Source organism: Bombus vancouverensis, chromosome 2 (genome assembly GCF_051014615.1).
Source record: "Bombus vancouverensis nearcticus chromosome 2, iyBomVanc1_principal, whole genome shotgun sequence".
NCBI lineage: Eukaryota > Metazoa > Arthropoda > Insecta > Hymenoptera > Apidae > Bombus > Bombus vancouverensis.
Window position 1 is genome coordinate 17,411,468 of NC_134912.1, and position 25,588 is coordinate 17,437,055.

The following is a 25,588-nucleotide window of genomic DNA, read 5'->3' on the forward strand; positions in this document are numbered from 1 at the left end:
AGAACTAAGAAAAAATAGAAAAGGAAACACAAATATATTTTTTGTCATCATTTTAATGTTTGAAATTCTCCATTTCATACAAATTAAGTGGGGGCATTATAATACAAACTTAAAATATATACATCGATATTTCGTAAAACATCTCAAATAACTATGCAACTCATTCATTTAATCCATAATCTATAGATCTCTTTCCGTTATTATTGATTTATTTATTTACTTTTTTTTGTATGCTCGAATCTACTTCGTGTATACTGTGCAACGAAACTGGCAAGTCGTTTGAATAAATATTTTTTTGTTTTTTTTAGTTTTTTTTTTTGCTTAATTAGCCGCCAAAATGAATCACGGCCGTTGTATTTTTTAATAAAGAGCGTTCATAGTAAATGGAGAATCGAATACGAGCTCATTTTTTGTCAGTTCGACGAATGGAACTTGAGGTTTCTCGACATTAATGACGAAATGAACCTCTATTCGGATTATCGACGAAACGACAGGCACTAATAGCGAGTGTCGAAATTACTTTATCCAGATCGATTATTTACATCGATCGCTCGAGAGCAATAACCTTTATCGTAAAACCGTAGTTTCGGATCGATTTTTCATTTCTTTTTCTTTTTCGATGACTTAACTCGATGACATTTGCTCGTTCGTCTTCTACTAATACATATATCGTCACGATATTTTCGGCCATGAATATATCTTAGCGAAAATAACGAATGTAGTGACCATTTCTCGAGCACAATATGAAAAAAAGAATCGATACAGCGGACAGATTAAGAATTCTTACGATTATTGGAGGACAAATGGCAAACATTTGCTTTCTCGCCAAGTTGCTGTACTTATTATTGCCCAAGTGGGACGGAAGTCACGGATGATTTGGCACTCCTGTTTTAATTTGCTAACGCCTATTCACCTGCACGTTCCTTTTTCTTCCACTTTTCCCTGCGTGTCTTTTTTCTTTTTATTCCATCATTCTTTTAATAGATGCAAATTAATAACAAATTGTGAAATAAACACATGTGGAGAAATGATTACTATTCGATACAAAACACATTTATCAATTAGAAATCGTACAATTTCGCTTGCCTGTTCTCACCAAATCTCAACAAAGAAATGAACAGATTTTAAAACAATGTTACGCAAGTTTGTCGGATACAATGGAATACGGTTGACTTAAGTGAGAACAGGATGATTTAAGTATGCACGCAGAACGCGACAAAACAGAACAAAAAAGAACAAGCAGGAAAGAGATGAATCCGCACCGGGACGAAAACTCGTTTTCTACGCGCAATCACGTGCGCGATTCGATCGTTGAGTCGATCCGATTCTCCATTCGCCGTGTTACGATACGCTTTTCAACTTTTTTTTCCTTTTTGTTTTTCTTTTGTTTCCTTATGCACAACCCACATCAGTATTGTTATTCGTTACTGTAAATTGTAAGTGTAAATTGATATTTGTTTTGTCCACTCTTAAAATACATTTTATACATACTCCGTCTACATTCTCTCATATAGTTGTCACCATAATCGTCGTCGTAATCAATAAATCGTTAAGCAGTAGTCGTCATCAAGAAAAAAACACAATGTACCATAATACATACATATATAATATATAATTATATATGTATATATATAATTATATATATACTTATATATAATATATAATTATATATATATACTTATATATGTATATATAATTATATATATAATTATATATATATATATTAAAATTTGTTGACATACTCGCTCTCTTTCTCTTCATTCGGCAAAAAGAACATCATCATTCTTTTTATGCGTCAATCATATCTCTATTACGCTCGCAAGTTCTCTCATCGTCATCTTCTCTTACTTCTTTTCCGTTTTTTCACGTTTTGAGTGACATTCTGGTTTCTTTCATTTTATTCTCGTTCGATATTTCCACGCGTATTTTATTTAACACGCATGATTCTTACTTTTCTTCTTCTTTTGCTGTCAAGTAAAACAGAAAGAAGCATGCGGGGAAAACGGTCGGAAGTACGCGTGAAACAGAATCGTAGCAGGAAGTGGAGGAAGTTGTTTCGCGCAATGGTGTCTCGGTTCTGTGTGCGTCACTCGCCGATAATAACGAACCGGAGAGTCCACCATAGGAAAGGGATCTCTCTGCCTTCCGCTCTCTTTTTCTTTCTCAAGTTCTATCGCACTCCCTCTTTCTCTTTCTTCCTCTCTAGTTTTCGCTCTTTTTCCACCGATACACCGTATTCGTTGCTACTACCAACTACTACACTATAAGCTGCATGCTTCGTCGACGACTTATGATCATCTTACCACTTAGCAGGCACGTTTCAATTCTTGGACACACGAGAGATCGCTTTACTCCGCACATTACAGCGATGCTACACGATTCTATTTACGGGGAATATCTACCAATATCGAACTCAATTGTGCTAAACACATATTATTTTAGGTATTAATTAGACCTTAGACATTGAATTCGTTTGTGTGTAAATATGTATCTCGGTAGTAGCTGAAGACATAACCTTAACATCGTTACTAACATATTTTCTTTTTTAGTATTTTCAACAAAAATTGTTGTATTCAAGAATTCATGGAAGAGAATATTAATCGAAGCAACTAGAGAATTTACATATATATGATAATGACTTCGTGCGACGTATCCCGAACAGCCATAGCTATTACGGAACATTGTATTGCAGAGATAATATATACACGCTCGCATAAGGCAACAATCACACGAGCGTTTTCTAGACTGTTATACTTTTTGATTAAAACACCTGCTTGCACCATTCGAATGATATGATTCAATGAACAACTACTCGATTTAGGTGTTTGCAATACGTTTACAGGATGCAAACAATCGGCCAAACAGTTCAAATAATCGATACTCGTTTTGCACTTTCGATGAACTTACATGTGCCGAATGTTTCGTGTTGTTTAATTACATTATTGAATATGAAGTTCACTGTACGATGTCAGGATTTCAGCTACTGACGTCGATACGACTTGCCAATTAATCATTGATAATTTTTCATTTTTAGCGTGTCTCATGCACTTGACGTTTGAAAGAAAAATGTTCCCCTCTTACAGAAGACGCAATTTTTCCTCTCAACGGGTTATTTGCACTTGGAACTGAACATTGATTTCAAAATGCCGCAACATTGCACGTCCCAATGTAAAACTCGAAGATAACTCAATCGAAAGGTTAACATATGTACGTAATAACATTAATAATAATAATGAATGGTAATAATAATAGTTATCGTAATAGCAATAATAGTAATAGTAATTGCAATAATTAGCGGAAGAAGAAACGAGGAGTTTGACGAGAAAAAGGAAGCGAATTGGAATATAATCAACAGAGGAAGAAAGAATGGATCTTGTTTCTTGCTTTCCCCCTGCCGTGTATCTCGTAATTGTTCGGGTATTCGGAAAGGCATATACGACACATCACTTCTTCCATTTATAATCGTTTATAAATCGATTTAAATCGTCTTCTTCCGTTATCGATAATGTTCCACGCGGTCGTTCATCACGCTCATCATTCTTCGCCAACAATATTTAAATTCTTCTCTCTATCCACATCCATTTGCCTTTGTATATATATACTATATATATGCATACGTAATAATCGCAAATACAACTATATAATGAATATACAAGCCTTTGTCAGGGGGGGCAATGCAGTCGTCATCAATAAAAAGAGTCACGGGTTACATTATACACCTATCCACGAGACAATCGTTCCCGTCGGATCGTCCAACCGCCCTGTGTTGTATACTTGCGTATTTTGCGCATTGTGTGTATGATTGTTGTACCTCCATTTTTACTCGTCATGTCGGACCTACACGAGTGCGAACCGAAGTAAAGAGATAAAAAAGAAGAGAATAGGAAAAACAACGCTTTTCGTTCCTTCTTCTATATCGTCGTCGTCGTCATTCTATTCCCTCTGTTCCTCTTCATTTTCACAGATAATGGAAAGGAATCGCTCGTTTTCGATCGTCGAAAGACAATATTGACCTCGATCGGTAAGGACGAGGTTGTCCTTACAAGGACAATGAAAGCTGCCGAAGCGGTCATGCTGCCTTTCATACGTTTTCTTAAGTCACCGTATTCTATAAATCGATTCAGTCGTCGAGTATGCGAGGTGATATACATACATACTTAATAAGCACTTAGAGAACACTTCCCTGATAGTATGCAATACATATTTTTTGTGTTTCTCGATGGTACACAGCGAGGGATCGGTTTCGTAATCGTCCTATGAACAGAAGGCAATTATCGTCGTTTTCCTCGTCATTGAAGCCGACGAAATCGAGTTTGATACATTTTTTTATGATTACGACATCGGTCCCCGATTTTTTGTTATTATTCTTTTTGCTATTTTTTTTTATATTTTTGCTGTTACTTTTCTACTATCTCTACGAGCTAACCCTTAGTTTGATATGGGTAATAAAAATCATGTTTCTTCGTCCTTCTTCATGATTTCTTCTGATTTTCTTCACCGTTACAAAATATTGTGCGCAGTCATACGTGATCTTTAGTCATTACGCGTTTTCTGTACTTTCTCTTTTTCGCGTATCACGAAGCTTCCTCTTTTGCGTTTAGCCCGAGACTTCGTTCCTCGCTCAAGTATTTCATGGCAATAGAAGGTTTTCACAATTGGGTAAGTTCCTCGAAGACCTCGATACAACGGGACGAAAAGAATTATCAAACGAAAAAGATCGAGTATTACTTGTATTTGGTTTTCAAGTTATTATCGATCGATATACTATGTTACTAATAATACCAACTATCCGGTACAAAATAAATGTTCGTCGAATCTCTTTCGTTTCAATTCGGAAGCTTCATGATGTATTTGAGTAAAGTTTGAAGTCATCCAATATCTATATGTACCCCTAAAGTTATTCATGTACTATACAAATAATATCGCATAGATCTTCAAGATTAATGAACGTTATGTACAGAAAAATGGTGAATTCGTTACAACCTAACCTCTTAGATATATTTTAAACGTCACTCCTCCTCTACCCGACACATGCTCGATACACGAGTATTAACATGAATTCTATGGTAAGGTTATGCAACAATATATATTCTCTACGTTGCACATTTGCAAGAATCGATTTGCACATATCCAAAGGTCAGCTCGTACGACGCATCGTTATAATTAACTAAACCTCAGGCATCAACGTTTTGTCGTGATAGTGATAATGTTTACTATTAATTTCCAGTGTGTATCAGATGGAAACGATATAACACGCAATTGAAAAATCAATTAGGAACTATTAATTTACATTGTTTCAAGCGTATAATTCGAAACGTTTTCTAGGAAATGAGGATTTCAAACTTCTCTGAGGAACGTGAGATATTACTTCTTTTTATCTTTTTTAAAAGTATACATGTTATAACTTTTAACAATTACAGATTCATTTTTCATATGACAATTATTATTGAACAAGTAGCAACAAAGATTATCATATAGTTTTAATAAAAGATCTCGATTTGGAAATTAATAATGTCTGCAATTTAAGATTTAAAATAGTTTTACAAAACGGTGCGTTCCTGAGTATGACTATATCAATGGACATTGGTCCATTTACGATCGCGTTATATTATTTCCACCTCATATACGGGAAAAATTCAAAGATCATTTATCTTCTATCGATATACTCAACGCATTCATTAAGCTATGAGAATTGCGAAATGCGTGCATCTATTCCACGATATTGTATACTGCATCATCCGATTTGAAGGCAACGGCGAACGAACAATTCATTTCACGTCATCGTATCAAAGAAACTAACACTCCGATTCACCGTGTGAAATCAGACAACAAACATAGAATCAACGAAAAGAGAAAATGGCGATGGTCAAAATGAGGTTCCATTGCATCGTGTCGCGGACGAAACAGGTCTTCGGCCTATGAGAAACTCCGCTACACTGAATCATCATCGAACGAAATCTGTACGCAACCTACGTCATTACAAAGATTCTAACATCACAGTCAAAAAATATAGTACTACGCGATAAACAGATGCGTTACAGTAGTACTTCGCTAATTAACCACGGCTCAGGATCTTATTTGTCCAATTATAGGGGAAGATATACTTCTAAGAAATCTCCAGTGTCTTCCTTTTCATAATCAGTTAAATATGAGTGAAATGCAGATACCTGACGTATTTGGTTGTTGTTTCGCATACGTAACACCAGAGGCTCTCTCCAATGATTAGTGGAGATAGCAACGGCCAGTTAATGAGGCACTACTGTATTAACGCTCACCCGGTAACTCACTCATCGGCAATGCTTTATATGTATACCAGCTACCACGTTAGCAGGGAAGAAAAATAATAACAATACTAAGCAACAATTCCAGGCGCAGGTTATGCCCATTTTCTTGTCCAATCGTTTGTTTTCACGATTACCCTCTCTCTTCCCCCTCTTTATTACGAACGATGACAAACGATTCAAAAGTTGTAACGCTAAAAGAATCTAATTCGAGGCACTCGTTGGGAATATTTCTTTCGAGAAGCAACGTTAGAAAATTTGTTCGTTGTACGCGGTACTTTTTAAAAAGCATTCGCCATATAATGATTTGAAATCGTGTTTCGACGAGAAACTATGATGTCAATGCAACAGACTATGTACGTACGTACAATACGTGTATTACGTACGTCACGTCTAACGTGTCAAGCGAAAAAGAAAGAATGCGATCAGAACTCTCTTTTTGCCGGCAATCACATGTATGCATGCACGCGATGTCGAACTAGTTACGCGATCTATATATCCATTAATAAACTATTTAATTCGCTGCGTTCGGAGTGACATACTCCGCTGTATCGCGTATATAAGTAGTATGTTTTCCAACTTAATTGTCTGAATTGATAAAAATAAACGGAAATGAAACCTCTTTTATACGAACATGTAATCTTCTTTGGTTTACTATTTCCGGATAGTATACATGGACTTAGAAAGTTTGTTATATGATTCTAACACGCAAAAAGAATGATATATCAAAACGTGATATGTATGTTTCACCGAGATACTAGTTCTTTTCATGTGTACTGTTTTAAAATGATGGATAGTGCAGTCAGGAACCGGATCTGAATTGTGTACCCAGATAGCTACATACTGTGTTTGATATTTCCGTCTTTTAATTGCAACTTTAAGACTGAAGTTGAAAAGAGTAAAAAATTAATAACTCAATATCTACGATTACAATTAAATCACATATATTTTTGATAATTATTCGGAATAGGGACGATCCTATTGATTCCAATGAGCTTGAGATATGTTGTCAAATTCAACGTTCTAAACAACTTTTTTCCTATACATACAACCGCCGTTCGACCTTAGTTAACAAAATGTTCGTAAAAAACTTCAATTTTTTGGTTACGATGGCTTATTAATGAGAGAGATAACCATTCTTACTATCGTATAAATAAAAAAGAGGATTATGTTATAAGTTAGGTTAGAATAACACCTGATCGCCTTCAGGTGGTCGGCAACGTCAGCGCGAAATAATTTTCGATGAATCGATGGATATTTGGAATGTTGGACTTTATTCTGATCTTCAGAAAGGTCACGAATATTCCCGAACGTCCTTGAAAAATTGTTTAGAGAACAAAAATGTATGAAATAAATTGTTAAATAATACATGTAGTATTAATGGTGATATGGTCACTTTGACAACATATTTCGAGGTCATTGAAAACGGCGAGGTAGTGTTCCTATCCCGAATATAATATTTTTATATCATAACGATGGTAAGTAATGACCAAATATTATTTATTATTCAATCTATAAACATAACGTGTGTTACCTAACAAAAATACCTGTTAAGTTATTACAATAACGAACTTAAATTAAAAATATTATAACGATTTCATAAATCTATTGCTAAGTACAGTTTATGGTATTTTAAATAGGATTAAAGTCCACTACAAAATTCGATGATTTATTTGTTTTGTATTTTCTGATAAATCACGCGCATTGAGCCGACAAAAGGCAAGTTCACGCAAAAAAATTCTACTTTACTCTGAACATCGTGTCGCCTAAATTTTCAATGGACGTTCATGAAAAATCACCTGTTGCTTAAAATATTCTGGCGAGGGATTTCAAAGTAGTACAAACTTTGTATATTTTACAAATAACCTTTAAAACTGAATATCCTTTTTCATAAAGATAATACGCTTTTCATGGTTACGACAAGACGTTTGGGTCTTATGAGTCGTTTTGATTTTCTATTTAAATCGTCCTTTTCGCTTGGCTACGCTTCGATTACGATGGAACAGTACATTCATGAGTCGTTATATAATGAGAAATTTTGTCTGTTGTGCCAGGACGGCCGAAAAAGGCAGTGAAGACATAGAATGGAAGAAAAAACTGAAGTAACCTATCATTAACCTTGTTCCGTATCTTAATGTGAATTTAATCAAAGGAAAACTACGATAAACGATATCGATTAACAAAAATAAACTTCGAGTAGTACATAATAAACGTTCAAACGTTTTAATCTCTGCTGCGCTATTTTCTTCGTTTCTTTGGAGCCGGAAAAATTTTATAAATATTTTAATGTTAATTTTACCTTTAAATTAACCTTTTTTTTTCTCTTAATGGTATTACATTTTTATTATATTCACTTTATAGTACATTTTAAGTAACATTTAAAACGTAGTCAACCTTTAACGAGTGAAAACTTTCATGAAACGTTCACAGATTGTTCAAAAGTTTTTCAATTTCATCCAAGTACTATAACGAGGAATTTTCTACTAGCAGGAACACCGACAAGTTTTGTAGCCCTTCGCGAGAAGAATAATCGAAAGTAGAAGAAACCTCGTTTACGGAGACCATGTTCGAAGAATATTCGAAACGCTGACAAACTGGCAGAACTCATTCGCGATACTTTACCAATCATTGGACGATTAACAATTCAACATTTAGAAAGAGAAAGGGAGACCGTGAGAAGTATAGAAAAATCGATAAACACCAATGACATTTATTTAGGGACATAATTTTGAATACCCACGCGCTGTACACCGTTTCACTTCTTTCCCAGTTCTCCATACGACTTTCTCGTCTAAGACACGATAATTCTCTTTTTAAAAATTTATCTAAATGTACGTTGTTTCGATAATGATACGTTTCCCCGTGAGTACAGAGGAAATAAGGAGGAGTAAACGATTCTTTCTTTGTCTGTGACGCGGTCTCGAAGCTCGTTAATGCATATCTTTAGCGAGTTTCCTTTTCTTTCGACGCCAAAACAAAGATATTCTTGAGACTTTTCCTCCTTTATCAGCGTTGGTACGTATTAATATCGTTTACGTAAGAAATAATGTACGTAAAATTACGCTAAATATATTGTATATATATATTTCGTGTATTATATGTATATATGTATAGTCATTTACTCTCGCTTTGCTAAAATTGGCACTTGAATTTTCTGCTTTTTTCTTTCATTCTTAAGCTTTGAACAAATCAAAAGAGAGAGAGAGAGAGAGAGAGAGAGGGAGGGAGAGAGAGAGAGAGAGACGAAAAGTTGGAGCAGGCGTCATAATTGATAGAATTTATATATAGTGGTCGAAAACTTTGATTTACGAGAACCTCGACTCCTACTCTTTCCTTATTTCGCGTTAAATATCACTCAATGACACTTACATGGTAAGACACTACGTATATGATTCCAAGGATCAGCGATAAAGCGTGAATCATCGAATCGCGATTTTCCGTCGGTTCAACGATCCGAATGTGATTATTCTGTCGTGGCAAAGATTACTAGAGAAACTAACCGAAAAGGGGAACAGAAAGAGATACGTACTAACCATACTTTACGTACGTAATTCGTAGAAAACGGTATGAAAACAGACATACAAGTACATATAGGCGAATACGATTATCCGATAACACCGAGTAGAGAGTGCTTGGCAACGGAATGAAAAGAAGGCACTATGCTCGTTCGAGGACGAATGAAACACAATGGAAAGAAAGTGTTCGAACTCGGTGAAATCTAACAATATCGAATAACAATGAATATTTAGAAAAAAAGTGGAGGATAAGAAAAAAAAGGAAATAAAGAGAAAGAAAATGACAAAGTGAAAGCGAAATACTGATCTAAATGTCAATTATATTTATTAACTTCGAAGGCATGTATTGGTCATACGATCATTCCTCCTAAACATACTCGACGATATTAAAACGCGTTCTTAGGAATCGCACACGGTGAACGCATATGCATGAAGCTTAATCGAATGTTCTCTATCGAATATGTTGAGGGATCAAATCTGATACAACGTAAAGGAAATAAAGAAAAATAAAATGCAGGAATAGTAATAATAACGAAAATTTTCAAAAGGTTTGCTTCACGTTCGAAGCTCTGGCAATGAAACCGATAACGGAGCTATCGGCAATCGGAACTAATCGTTACGAGTTATCAAATGCATTATTAAGAGCACTTACATTCGCAAAGACGTTACTTTCTGTACAAATACTACTTGTTCCGACAGTTTCGTCGTTCGTTCAAACGTTTACACGATCCTGAAAATGCTGATCATGGGACAAGTTCGGTATTATGGTTCCATTCTTCTCTGACAGATACTCTGTTCGTGTTTCACCCATCTCTCATTAAGTATTTCAGTCCGTCGAATATACGTATACCGACTCGCTTGTTAGAAACGCGGCGCAAATTAGAAACGCGTTTATTGCAGGGTTTACTTAAGTTGCACTTGAATTTTTAGGTATTTCCTTTACGCGCCGAGTTTCTTCTAGTTCAGTCTCTTTAGTGCATTCTATTTTCTGCCTCTATCGATTCGTCCATTAGATAATGGACTGCTCTCACGTGTACTATCATCGTTGCAATGTCTGAATGATCGGTGGATATTTTACACTCTTGATCGATACTATTTGTACATGCGTTAGATTAAAAGAACGTGGTATTTTGCGAAAAATTGTACATACATAAGGTTAATCGAAATTAAACGAAAAAATCATTGGAAAATCTTAAATAATACCATACTTATTTATAAGTAATTAATAATTCGAATCTTTCATTTCTTAGATTATTAATCCACTACAGCATTATTTTAAATTTAACAACAGCATTCCGAAATTTATTATCTATAATAAAGGAATGGTCTGAAAATATCCTTACGTATAGTTTCTTTTGTTTAATAATCAATGCGCGAATATAATACAAAAAGGAAAGTCGGAATATTCATAATCTAGATACAAACTTTTTACTGAACCATCGTACACCGAAGTTCCCAAGTTATGTATGGCACAGTATGACAGTGTTGAAAAAAACACGCCGGGAGCTTCTTTTCTCTCTTTTCTTCTTTTTTTTTCTTTCTCTTTTCTTTTGCGCGTTATGCAAATACCTGTTGAATTTTATAATTTTGTTCTCTGTTTCTCCGTTATTCGTCGGCTACGCTATAAAAAGCAGTGAAGTGTAAATGAAATGAGAGTGAAAAGAAACGCATAAATTAATTATTTTATAATTTTTATTACATTTTTTTCTTTTTGTAAATGCAAAGGGAAAAAATGAGCAAAAATAAGATTCCCTATCATTTATATCTACAAATGAACCGATCGTAGTTCAAATCGAATCACAACGACATATATTAACGAGTTCCCGTACCTTTTAGTTACATCCATATATACTTCGATATTAATGTCCTTACAATCCTCGAATTATCTCCATGAACACACACACGATAGATTCTGTAATCGTATATATGTATAATATTAATTAATTAATTTATTTATTTATTTTTTATTTATTTAATTTATTTGCTTATTCGTTTATTTACTTATACGTATATTTTTATATATAAAAATAGGTTAAATTATTTTATTCTAAACAGGCTCTTTTCGTGTTGTTTTGCATTTTATAAATTCGTTGCAATCAGTAGAAAATACTTGTCAACACTGTGCCATTCATATTCTAGCAGCGCTCAGTTATCTCTCTTTTCTCATAACGAGACATCATCTAACATTTCAAAATTATCATTCATTATTCTCGTTTTCCTTTTTCTCCTCGACCGCGTCAAACGCATTTTTTAAATCAAGGTTTCTAGAGATTTGGGTTATAATATATTTAGTAACTTTACGTACGTTCCTGTCATTAATTCTGCCACTCAACCTAAATATAGTACGTAAAAGGAGCGAAACACATTGCACAGAGAGTTTTAAGAGCAGCAAACAAAGAATCTCTATAAAATGGGAAACAAAAAAGTCAAACTTTTTTTTTCTCCTTGCTTGAAAATATTTTTAGTCGATAGAAACGATATTTTACATTACTAATAAATTTAAGCTAATACAATGAAATCTTGCGACTCGTTCATACAAGTTCAAACATAATTAATTATTCTACAATGTACTAAAAGACTACGATAAAAGTATGTCTTTTTGAAAATACAACAACTAAATTAAGTTACTAAGGCACAAAGACCTTTAACACATAGAATTCTAATCGTTTATATGCAATTTATTTGCATTTTCTTTAAAATTATTGGCGATCAAAAACACCGAGCGGTGTTCGTCAACGAATAAATCAATTACAAATAGCATATTTAATTGGTTAAAAAAAAAAAAAAAAGAGAACTAGACGCGCAAGTTACGATGCACGATAATATTTCAATAAAACTAAAATACAGACTTTCCTTTTCGTTTAACAGAAACTTAATTTTACTTTTCATTATTAATATTTTCATTTTCAGAAAAAAGGAATCTTATTAACTAAACGACTTTCGATCAATTGGATATTAATAAATTTCAAATTAAATTTCTACGAAGCTAAATAAATATGTACAATGCAAAAAAGAAACGACTTGTATTACATTTAAGAGAATTAACGAAACAACATATTAAACGAGTAAATTTTTTTAACTGATTTTGTATAGATATGCAATATATCAGAAAAAGCTGCTATAAAATGATTTAAACATTAAAACTTGTAACGTAAAATGTTTACAAATTAACATCTTTTTTTATACTTTAGAATAATTAACTATGTGAAAGAGAAAAGTCGAAATATGTATCTTGTAAGAGTGTAAAGTTATGTACACTAATATTTAAAAACTTTTTAGATATTATATTTCATTCATACAAACGACGATATATGCGCAATATATCGAATTAATACGAGCCAAGTTCCCTTCCTCTTTATCACCGTCTTTCACTTTCTTCACCTCCTATCACAAAACACTCGCAAATAACTGCAAATGTTTACTTAATGTGAAACAAAGCAAGTGTGAAGTAGAAAGACACACACCTTATATACAAATCGTCTTAAAGGAAAAAAAAAAGAGACAAAAGAATGAGAATGAAAGGGGATACGTTTAAAATTACTATGCAAGATTCTTTCATCGTATTTATGCGTTTAAAATGATATCATAGTAAACAGACAAAAGGATATTAGAAACATTAACATCATAAACTTTCGTTACATATTCAATGGAAAATTGAAATTGGCTTGATATATGTAATATCTTTCTTTGATACCTTCGTTCAGTAACTGCAGGTTCTCCAACGAAGGTTTCGAATTGTATCTATCTTTCTAACTATCCGAACAATAATAGTAGTAATAGCATCAATAATTATATTAATAGTATCTGTCATAATAATAATAATAATAATTATACGAAGAAGGTATTCATTCGTACGTATAATAAATTGGCGTATACTGTACAACGCACTGTATATTATATTTATCGCTGACGACGATTAATTATTACTATATGATACTTGTTCGTTTTTAATATTTCGATCTTACCGTTTTTCTTCTTATTTCATTTATAATTTACTTTTACTCTTTTTGGGGTGGGGGGGATTTTTAATTTGCCGTTTGTTAAATATTTTTTATTTCATATCGGTGATGGCTCCGCACCATCTGCCTTTCAATGACTAACAACAGTTATGAAATCGTATAAAACGGATGTATCCTAGCATAACGATACACACAACTGGAATCACTACGAGCGATCGCGTGATTTGGAAGGAACGAAGCCAGTTTTATACTTCGTATCATTCTCATTTCCCTAAACTTTAGTCCTGCTTGTTTTGTGGATATCTGAAGCGCAAAGTGCAGCCATAGCTAACCGCACGTGATTGGTTTATTCATTTTCTTATATCACTTTATGGCAGATAATTCTAAGAAGAGTGCTTAACGTATTCTCATCCTTCCTCTCTTTTGTTTTAGTACGTTTATTTTTTTTTTTTCGTTTTAATTGTTATAAGATAGATTCCCAAGTTATGTCATTCTTTTGCCTATTAAGTCAAGTTACACCGACCGAGTCCCTGATATAAGAAATGGGCCGTATGGTGAAGGAACAAAAAAGAGAACGAGGAGGTAACAAAGAATCGTCCTAACCTTACGATGCATATAACATAGTCTCTCTCTCTTAGCGGAAAAAGTTAAGGATTCCCTTTGTTCTTTCTCTAACAAGACAAATGAGAACAAAGAAATAAGATGAAAAGAAAGACACAAAAAAAAAGATAATCAGAAATGGAGGAACAAAGAGAACAAAAAAGAAAGAAAGAAAGAAAATGGCGAGCAGCAGATCATATATACGATTCGCGGCAGCTCGTGGACAGTCTCTGTGCTAGCCTCCTTTCCTTTTCCCTTCCGACGGAAAAAGAAACGCAGTGTCCTCAGGACGTGGCACGTGATAAGCCATTTACTACCTTTTGGACCCTGTTCTCGCATTCGCACTGTCGATCTTTTCTTTTTGTTTTTAATCTAATGTTAAATTGGACGACACACCTGGAAGTGCGCACCTGGACATGCGCACGGTAAGTAACTTATTATATAGAGTTAATTACTTTTTTCTCAATTATCTTCTTTCTTCGCTTTTTCCCCTATTCTTCTTCTTCCTATCTTCCATTGGAGGACAGAGTTCTTTCTTCTCAAGAAAAAACGTGTCTGTGCTCTTTCAGTTCACGCATAATATCTAGTTCTCCGCGAATGCCCTTTTTCCTCATTGTTCTCTCTCTCTCTCGCTCTCTCTCTCTTTCTCTCTCCCTCCTCGGATGGACTCTGGCTTTTTCTTCTTTTATTTTCATTATTCTTATACTTCTTCTTTCCCTTCAAATTGTACCGATTGTCGTTAAAAAGATCCTTTATCAATCTGGTTACCATTGGTCGAAGTAGCACGCAAGCGTATCCCGATGATCGCTCACGATCACACAACGTAAGTCGAAGAGATCATCACAGTCGCGCGCACAAATCAGTTACAGAAGAGAGATCCTCGACTTACACGCAAATTTTTTCAACAACAGCATTGAAGGTTCTTCGTGATGTGCGAGTTTATATATAAATATATATATATCTATAATATATATATCTATAATATATATATATATCTATAATATATATCCTATATATATATATCCTCGCAACCCCGGTTCAGAGAGTACTTGACTTTGTTTTCGGCGATACAACTCAGGAACCATGTGGACCGTTTTAGATCAGCCTTGGAACATGCCGAGAAAATGCAAATTCTTCGACACTGAAGATAATAGCATACCGACAACCGAAAAAAGGTAGAGAGTAAAAAGCGGCCTTTTCAGTTTGTGTCAGTAGTGCAAACTATCCATTTCCTTCATGTCGTTGCTACCATCTACGTTGCTGCTGCTAGTCACCATGCCACCACAGTTCTGCGTATCATATTCCAATACCAGCCGCTTGATGTGGCTTAGCTTTTCATGCAAGTAATGAAAACGGCATTTCGTTTCCTTATGCTTAGGATTGCTTTTGGTTTCGTTATACTCATCGAAAATTTGCTGCCTTATTTCCTGTAAAACATAAAACAGGTATAAATAAAATTGTTAGATCTTCCATTGTAACAATGCTTCTTGTGATACAGTATCATTGTGTCTTGTATATTATTTACATGCGATACGGTACCTGATATTCTTCCCAATTGCCTAAAGCTTCTTCTTGTTTCAAACGATCTTGAAGCTGTACAAATCGTTTAGATACTTTCGCCACTTGAGTATGTAGCCTTCGATATTCTTCATAATCTGCATTAAATTCCGCCTTATAACGTCTTCTCTGTTCCGTACTGCTTATTGTCGTATAATACCTGTAAGAAATTCGAGCGTAAGTACACCGAGGTATATTTTGCTTAGTAAGATCCAAATTAAGCTTCACAACTGTAGGAAACTGCACTGCTTTATCTCCATTATCGTAACATATGAATGTAAGGGTGTATATTATAGAGAAAGAATAAATAATTAATATCAAGACAACTATGGAGCCACGATGACGAGTCTTTCTCTAGATCACAAAGCGTGCAGATCGTGTTATTTTTTTTTTTTTTACAATAAATAGATATCCATATTAATGAGCGCTACAACATATCGTAATTAACAATAACGGAGACAAAATCGCAGGAAGAATCTTACTGGTTATTCTATTAAATTTTATTAATTTCGAAGATACTCACGTGAGGTAGTCCGGATACTCCGATGATTTAGGACTCTCCTCTAAGTGAAGACTGTCAGGATTATGTTCGGTGGTGTCATAGTTAGGTACGATTAACTCGTTATACGAGTTAGCGGCTGTTCCGTTATTCTTCTTTCTGGGGTCACGATCCCTGTCGCCAACGCGTCCCCTATCGTTCCTGTCGCTTCTATCTCTCCTGTCGGCGAGTATTCCATTCGAACTACCACTATAACTACTTGCACTACCACCGTCACTCGCGGCACTCGGCATCGAACGAGCCACGCAATCCACAGCCGTACCGGCACTCTCTTCGGCACCAAGCGTTGCAGTCTTTCCATGATGATGACGACTGCTGCTCAAAGAATTATTATGAGCTACACTACTATGGCCAGTGGTCGCGTTGTTAGCGACATTGCTCGCAGACGTTCCGGTGTTCCCGTCCCGATGACCGTGCTGCTGGTTGGTCTCTTCACTATCACTGGTTGGCGTCAAGCACGCTTTTCCATGGCCATAGCTGCCACCTCGTAGCACATCACTGTTCGCTGTTCTTTCGGGTCGATAATCGCCACGACGATCACGCTGATGCTGCCGTTGATCCCAGCCGTCAATTACACCACCGTTGTTACCACCACTGCCACCATTCGCACTACTACCACCGGCTGCACTGGAAACGACACTAACACTGTTACTATTTCCACCACTACCAGCCGTCCTTCCATTCTCCCCGACATTCGACGATCCAGAATTCAATTCTGACTTCCTATAATGCGATATCCGTGGTCTTTTTGTCGGTAATCCATCATTACCCTGATAATATCCTGGTCGCTTGTTGCCCAACAACGAGGGCGGAGGTGCTGTGATCGCAGGCGGTGAACCTGGATGAGTGGAATTAGGAGATTGTCCGCTGCCTGTAATCATAATCGATAATGTGCATTCAATATGTTATTCTGTATTTTATCTGGATTATTGTTAACGCGTTAGCATGTATGAATAGATTGTTGGAACAATTCTTCGAAATTATTGTCAATACTATGGTAACATTTTAGATTTAAAGCTTTTACGACGATGGATGAATGCTATGACTTGGTTTTTCAAAAGAAACTGTCGCAGGTGTATTCCGAGGAAGTGGACTGCGATATTCACAGAAACGTAGGCGTGAAAGTGCTACTCATCATACGATTGTCTCTCAAAACACAAAATCATGACGCTATAGCAATAAATAGCAATTTTGGTCGGAAAAATACGATTCACAGGAACTTTCGGTGTGAAAAAATTAATATGCTAATGGATTAATACACTGCATAATATTTACATAGATTTAAATTTTTATGAAAACAAGAAATGCAATGAAATCCAAACACAGACTTGCGTCATTCTCCAAATATTATAATTAACTTTGAATATTTTTTATATTTTTTATCCTGTATATCTTTACACATTCAAATTTCCCAATAACATTAAAATTAAGTTGTATTAGTTATAATCATATTACTGCATTAAGTTCATGTTAAGTAACCATTGTTTTCTGTTTAAATCATATTATAATAAATAACTTAGTAGAGATCAAACACCAAAGAGAGTGTGTGTAAGATTTCTACTATACTGTAAACAATGTCTACTCATCTATATGTATACAAACAATGTATACTGTAAACAATGTCTACTCATCTATATGTATACAAACAATGTATACTGTAAACAAGGTCTACTCATCTATATGTATACAAACAATGTATACCGTAAACAATGTCTACTCATCTATATGTATACAAACAATGTATACTGTAAACAAGGTCTACTCATCTATATGTATACAAACAATGTATACTGTAAACAATGTCTACGCATCTATATGTATACAAACAATGTATACTGTAAACAATGTATATAATGTAAACAATGTATATGTAAACAATGTATACTCATCTAAGTCTACTCATTGATATAAAAGAAGACCATTATATGTTATTGTTCGAGTACGTTTGGAAAAATATTTTTGTCGATTTGCCAATTTCATCGTCATTAGCTTTAAATCTTTTAACAAGTGAATAAAAGTATCTATGTACTGACAATTGTTCCCGAATGAATGTGAAATATAATTAGACTTTCATGTTGCTCTGTCGCAATGAATATTCGGAGAGATGAAGATTTAATCCGTGAAAATGTATCGTACCGCTGGATCCATCGCTAGAACCAGGAGGCGTTAGATTTTGAGGTTTTCTTCTTTTCAACATGGTCTTTTCCTGTTCTGTGTAATAAGGCCAATCTTCTAGCACGTCATTCCAGACGTATCTATGCAGATGATACGTGTTATCCCTCATGAAAGCTACTTGTTTCAGAATCATCGGCATGGCGGTACGTTCTCGATCTTTGATGCCCTCTGAAAATAAGATATCAATTAATTAATTTGCGCCAAAAATTTGATGGATAATCTTAAGTTTGTATTTTTCGTTTATATTCTTACCTCTGTTTATACGATCATACAACTCTGGCTTTTTGTATGGCCTCAAAGCAAGAAGATGGATAAGCCTTTCCCTGTAAACAGAAAACAAAATGTTCGTTAGAACTAATGGATACTTAGATGATTATTTAGACTTTTATCTTAAGCTACTTATCTTACAAACTTTACTTTGTTTTCGTTCTTTTATCGAACTTTTACGACCGTATTTCTAAATGAAGAACACACGGACAGAATATAATAAACAGTCTTGAAATGCACAAAATATTTATGATAGAATTTAGAATTATTACTAAAACTATTTAATTCAACGGTCGAATAAAACAGTAAAAATATTGTTACTACAACATGATATATATTCTTGTTATTGTTTACAAAATTTCACAGACTTATCGCGTATTTTTAAAAGACCTGTACCAGTTGCAGCAAACAAATTGTTTTCTCTGCAAGTGTTTTTGCTACCAAGCGATATCAAAATAAAGGGAATAACGTCATGTCCTTGCGTGCTCTTCAAATATTTTTAGTTTTCTTAAATCTTTCTTGTTTCGTTCTCTGTTTTATCGTTATGAAAGTAAACAATGATTACACGTTCCTCAAGGTACGATTATACGGTCTAATCGAAACTTACTTGAGTGGCCTACGCATGATCTCAGAGACTTTCTTCTCCGGTTGATTTCGAGCTGCTGGTTGATTATTGACAGTAGTCTTGTAAGAGGAAGACAGTCTAGGCTGACTAACGGAAGTTGGAATGCTCGTCGATTCCCGATACCTCGAATTCAATGGTGATGGAGATGGTATAGTTCTTCCGGTAGTTTTCACCTTTACTTTGCGCCCGATGTCCGGCCCATTTGGCTTGATAACTCTGGTGCTGGTGGAAAATAAAACGAAGAACGATAAGGGGCATGCTGATAAATATTACTACTATTTTTAATATTATATCATACGATATTAGTGAGTAAGTGATGTTCTTTATACGAGAATAATATATAAGAATATGGTATACGAGATTATTTACAATCTTAGAATTTGTTATTATAACTCGCAATGTTCGAAAGCATTGTTGTTAAGAGACGAAGAAGATCGAAAGGAATAAATGAAAGTATGGTCTTTCGTAACGTGAATGAATTCTTATTTTCGAAATGATACACGATATAACTTACGTTCCGATAGTTCTACCTTACTTTCCCATAATTTGCATGATTTACCAAGTTGATAAAATGATTGATAGTCCCCTACATCGTGAATAAACTAGTTCCCCGGTACATTAAATATTCATAATAGAAAGTACTATATACGAAACTATGCAAGCATAACCGTCTACGGTTGTTAAACGAAAGAGAAGAAAAATAATGGTCGTAAAATGCCCACGTTTTTCCACTGTCATTTCCAGTTTGAAATCATTACGGCGTTAATAGCGCGTCCCTGCTGTATATCGATGGTCCTGAAAAACCTTTTGCCGCAGTGATTAGGTACCGTAGTAATATCGTACCGTCATCTTAATATACAGAGTGAAGAATTTTTCTATGACAGAGGAAAGTGATTGATCAATGAAATATTCAAGGAACGTTTTATAGTTGGCATGTAGCTATTTCAGAACGTTTCATTTAATAGACTTCTATTTAATAAAACAGCTTATTTCGTGCGTATGACGTGTTTGATATAAATCTAAGCTCATGGAATTTACAAAAAAATCGGTATCTCTATATTTACAAGAATTATTGATTATATGAGTCTTATTTTGGCAAAAAAGAACTGCTAGTATTCAACGTTCGAATAAATTACTGAATACTCCCGGTGAAAGTTATCCGCGTTGGGGACCAAATACTTTTTCTTAATAAAAATTAATGATTTATATACGGCACTGCTATAATATCCATTTGCACTCCTGGTATCCCGATGATCCACCAGAAACTCCGAATCATTTTTACTACGGGCTGCCAGTTACTCCGAGACTACTTACAATCGTACTTAGAATGTCGCCACGGCAACGACAACGGAGCTGTTCATTTCATTTAGAATATCACCACGGCGGCGATAACGGATTTGTTAGTTTCACTTATAATGTCGCCACGATGGCGACAACGGAGTGTAAAGACATATTAATCGCAATTATAATCTCCGCGAATATACAGAAGTATACAGAAAATAAACAGATTCTCATTTTTTTTTTGTTCATTGTCGTTACTAAGAAATGCACGCGTATCGTCTCTTACACTAATGAAATAATCTCAAGGGCGAGGGAGGTGGAAAAAATTGGCAAACGCATATATGCGTCCATAGGGATCAAAGGGTTAATTCAAGCTACGTATGTATAGCACAGCTATGATTCTATTATTCTCTGTGACATTTACATTTTCAGTGTTTAGTATCTTAGATTGTTTTGCATTTTTACTATCATATTTTTTACTTTAAAGGATAGAATCCACCGTATTGGAAGATCGGCTAATTGCAAGTAGTTCGCATAATATAATCAGCATAAATTGCTTCGTATAATATGATCGATAATATAAACGACTGGAATATTTTACCGTATATCGTATCGGTTAACGAGATCATTTCTATCTCTTAACGTCGACACCTAACCAACCCACGCTTGACGTCAGTAGACAAGGTTCTGGTTGACGCCAGTTTCCCACCCAATGTCCAGCTCTAATCTACAGGAATCGTCTTTCCGCGAGGAAAGTGATTAATCGATTTTCCTTTCTGACGCAAGCCATCACCGGGAAAACCCATTATCAGCTTTGCTCTTAAACGCGGAATTATGTAACCGGTGCTACCACTACACAACTATAGAGAATGCAACTGGTCCAAACAATGCAATGCCTCGGGTTATTCTTTTTTCTTTTCCTCTTTTCTACGTTCCTACGATGGGATTTTATTTATCAGAATTTCATCTATCGGAGCCAAATTTTATTTATTATTTTTATTATTTTGGTTACTCTTAAACGGCAATTTCTATACCTACAAAATTTAAAGCTAATAAAAGTAATCGAATTAATTTGCAGCGAAGAGGATTTTACTTCTTGCACATGTGAATATACAAAAACGATGCGACATATTGATGAATGGGAAATTAAATATACAGAGTGGTTGGTAACTGTTGGTACAAGCGGAAAGGGGGTGATTCTACGCGAAAAAACAAGTCGAAAATATAGAATACAAATTTTTCTTTTAATTTTTCCATCGAGACAACGATCTACAGCGAGATCCGTTATAACGTAGCGCACGCGTACCGAGCGAAAATTCAAAGTCGATTTTCTCGAAAACAAAGCCTCGAACGAAAAATTTGTATTCTATATTTTCGACCTCCTTTTTCGCGTAGAATCACCCCCTTTCCGCTTGTACCACCAGTTACCAACCACCCTGTATATTAGGACATTTTTGTATTCGAAATGAATCTTCCCTCTATCGTTTAAATATACTGACAAGAAGAATCATTAAAATAGAAATCCACTATTCGCAATATCTTGTTACACGACTCGTTTATGTAAACCGTGTATCACACAGTATATCCATGTACGTAATAAGTTTCATCCACAGCGACGGATACCAAAGATTTCGGACCTAAGTCGCACTTGCGGGGCTTTTTTAACCTTGACCGTTACGCTGTTAAACAAATTAACTAATCTGCCTGCACGATATCCGTCCATTGTCTTACAATCCCAATGATCTTTTCTTTTTCGTTCTTTGGTTACATCTTACACGATAATGTCTCTTGTAAAATGAAGATTGGCTTATGTAACTCTACAATTCCCGCTACTTCCCTCCTCGTTCTCTGTAATTATCAACGAACATCGTGCAAACGATAACGAATAAACTAAACTGGTATCGAATTTAATTCGAGAATCGTACGAATTGTCATGAACGATGGATCTAGAAATAACGTGATTTGGGACGAGGGTCGACTTACTTAGCAAGGTGAAGTGCATACGAATATGACACAGAAACCACTCGAAAAATAGAACGAGCAAGCATAGAAAGGAATGGAACTGTGCGCGAACTCGATAACGAACTCATGGAAGAAAAATCGACCTCCATGGAGGATCGATGAAGTCGAGCCTTCGACGTCCGTATCTTTTCAAGGGGTGACTTACCATTTGTTCTTGTTATTCTCTTCGGCAACGGCCATCCGATGCCTGGTTGTCTCGTACACATCGTCATTCGCTTGTATTCGCATTTTACACCGCAATGCGCCAAGACTCTCCAGATTCCTGCACAGGAAAAATGGAACACCATAAAGAGACCGATAAGTCGCTAGAACGAGTCTCGACGCCGTTTTTCTCTTTTCTTTTTTCCGCGCCGTTTCCCGTGTCTTGAAAATGTGCCACGCGTTTGAAAGACGTGCAGTCTCTAGATTCGAGCAGTGGGAATCGATTTGATCCTCCCACGAGCAGATGGTTACGCGATGAAATTTGAGATTGGTTTTCCCTCTATATATAATTCTTGCCAAAGTTACAGACCAACTTTATCCACCGAATAGAAAATTTAAGATCGTTTCTTCTCTTGGTCATTTAGAGGATGCGTAATATCTTTCGGAATTAAAAATGAATTTTAGCTTCATGGATTTGATACATTATCCGTCAGGAAATAGATCTTCCTTCGGGATTGTTAGAGATTAGCGTTGGTTCTATGAAGTTGATATATTGTCTGACAGAGATTTAATTTTCTAACTGACAAGATACGGTAAGAATAAAGGTGGTTGAAGACCGATGGAAGGAATAAGAAATATTATCACACCGTTGCAGAGAGTAAATCCGAATTAATTCTTACGCTATTTCATCTTCGTCTGTCGCTTTATCTGTGGCATAAAGTTCACGAAAGTAAGACTAATCATACGTTCGAAGGACAGTTTTCAATTATCGAGAAAATGTTTCATTCATGGAACATCGGATCGAACGCGATTATAAACAGATGTATACCCATTTCAATTCCAAGCATTATGGTAACGTTAAATGTAAACCAATTTCAAAATCTCTCTATCAAAATCACACACGTAAATATCGTATATCGATAATTATACGTTATAGGAATATTATAGAAGAAAAATTCTGTCCTATTTATACAATGATCGCGTGTAAGTAACGTGCCCATTAAGTTCTACGACAAAACAAGTAATAGTTTGTGGTATGCAACTATGTATTCTGCACGTCACTGACCTCACTAAAGAAATAGACAAACTCGAAGATGGTATCCCGCTGTTGGTAGCCATCCACATGTTATTTAGCAATTAAGCTAGAAAAATTTACCGAATGTCCAGCTGGACAAATTCTAAAGTACAAACTAAATAATAATAAAAAAAAAACTATGTATTCTGTTATAGTTTACTATTATTGCGTCCCGTTTTTCCGACAAGGCCACAGATTAGCGTCAGCTGCGATCATTTTACCGACGTCATATACGTATCAAGTCGAAATCCGCGTGAATTATACAGGGTGGTCGGTAACTGGTGGTACGAGCGGAAAGGGGATGATTCTAGGCGAAAAAAGAAGTCGAAAATATAGAATAAAAATTTTTCGTTTGAGGCTTTGTTTTCGAGAAAATCGACTTTGAATTTTCGCTCGGTACGCGTGCACTTTATCGCGTCTCGTTATAACGGATCTCACTGTAGATCGTTGTCTCGATTGACGTTTTTTTTTTTTATTCTATAAATTTTTATTCCATATTTTTTATTCTATATTTTCGACTTCTTTTTTCCGCCTGTACCACCAGTTACCAACCACCCTGTATAAAATTTCCGGAACCGTAATAATAGAATCGAGAAGAAGGCGACTTTTGTTTTCACGTGAAGCTTCATTTTCGAGAAAATCGAGTTTGAATCTGTTCAGTTCACTCGATCTGGCTAGCTACCCCGTTACTTTTATTTACGTAGATTCAGAAACGATAACAAGGTGATTTTTCCGATTGACTATACATTACATAGATTATAGATAGACTATACTTACTTAGGGCTCGTTTGTTGGATGCACTCGAAACTACCCTGAGGACCCTCGATGTCTTGATTGCCAGACAGGCTAAACGTAAACCCTGTGGATCCATGGTTGGATTGGGTAGGTGGAAAGGAGAGTTGCTGTAATCAGAAAGCCACTGGTTATTCGTGTGCCTTTATTCCGCTAATAGGGTCGTATTAACTTATGAAACAGCTTATGGTGCAGTACTTGGTATGTAGGTGACACGACCAACCATATAGTATTCTCATGTTCCTATACCAGCGACAGCTATCTATATCTGCCGGTTACATGAAACTGTACAATGTACAAGCATATGTATCTCCACTTACCTATCTATCTGTTTATCTGTCTGTCTGTCTAAGCTTTTAAATAAGATCTGTATGAGTAGGATCTAATGTTCCTCGAGGCAACGTTTTATACGTTGGTCCTGTTGTCGTTACTCGCGTTACGCGCTTTAATCTCGTATCGTGTGTTTCGTTTGGTCTCCTTTTATACATCTTTCCCTGTATCTCAATATTGCGCGAAAATTGGGTAATAAACACGTAACGATAGAACGAGGCTGAATTAAGGAGAAACGATTAACTTATTTTCATTTTCTATATTAGATACAAACAGCAGTGGTCCGATCGCTAGAGATCGTGGACTCTTGACGAACAGGTTTCCCAATAATTATCGGAATGAGAGAAATATAACTCTTTTTATGTTTTTATTATGTCATTACGAGAGAATTTTATTGGGATGATTGAGG

General features: G+C 35.4%; 1 protein-coding gene across 1 annotated transcript in view; it reads right to left on the reverse strand.

Moving 5' to 3' along the window:
- Positions 1 to 35: 35 nt before the first annotated feature.
- The window catches only part of Su(Tpl) (Suppressor of Triplolethal), a 163,272-nt gene continuing 137,719 nt past the window's right edge, over positions 36 to 25,588 (reverse strand). Inside the window, exons 3-10 of the mRNA XM_033350884.2 lie at positions 24,835 to 24,959; positions 22,987 to 23,103; positions 19,521 to 19,760; positions 18,899 to 18,969; positions 18,608 to 18,814; positions 16,436 to 17,342; positions 15,895 to 16,072; positions 36 to 15,782 (exon numbers count right to left, since the gene is read on the reverse strand). Coding sequence (XP_033206775.1) covers positions 15,564 to 15,782; positions 15,895 to 16,072; positions 16,436 to 17,342; positions 18,608 to 18,814; positions 18,899 to 18,969; positions 19,521 to 19,760; positions 22,987 to 23,103; positions 24,835 to 24,959 — 2,064 coding nt within the window. The 3' untranslated portion in view covers positions 36 to 15,563. The remainder of the gene's footprint in view (positions 15,783 to 15,894; positions 16,073 to 16,435; positions 17,343 to 18,607; positions 18,815 to 18,898; positions 18,970 to 19,520; positions 19,761 to 22,986; positions 23,104 to 24,834; positions 24,960 to 25,588) is intronic.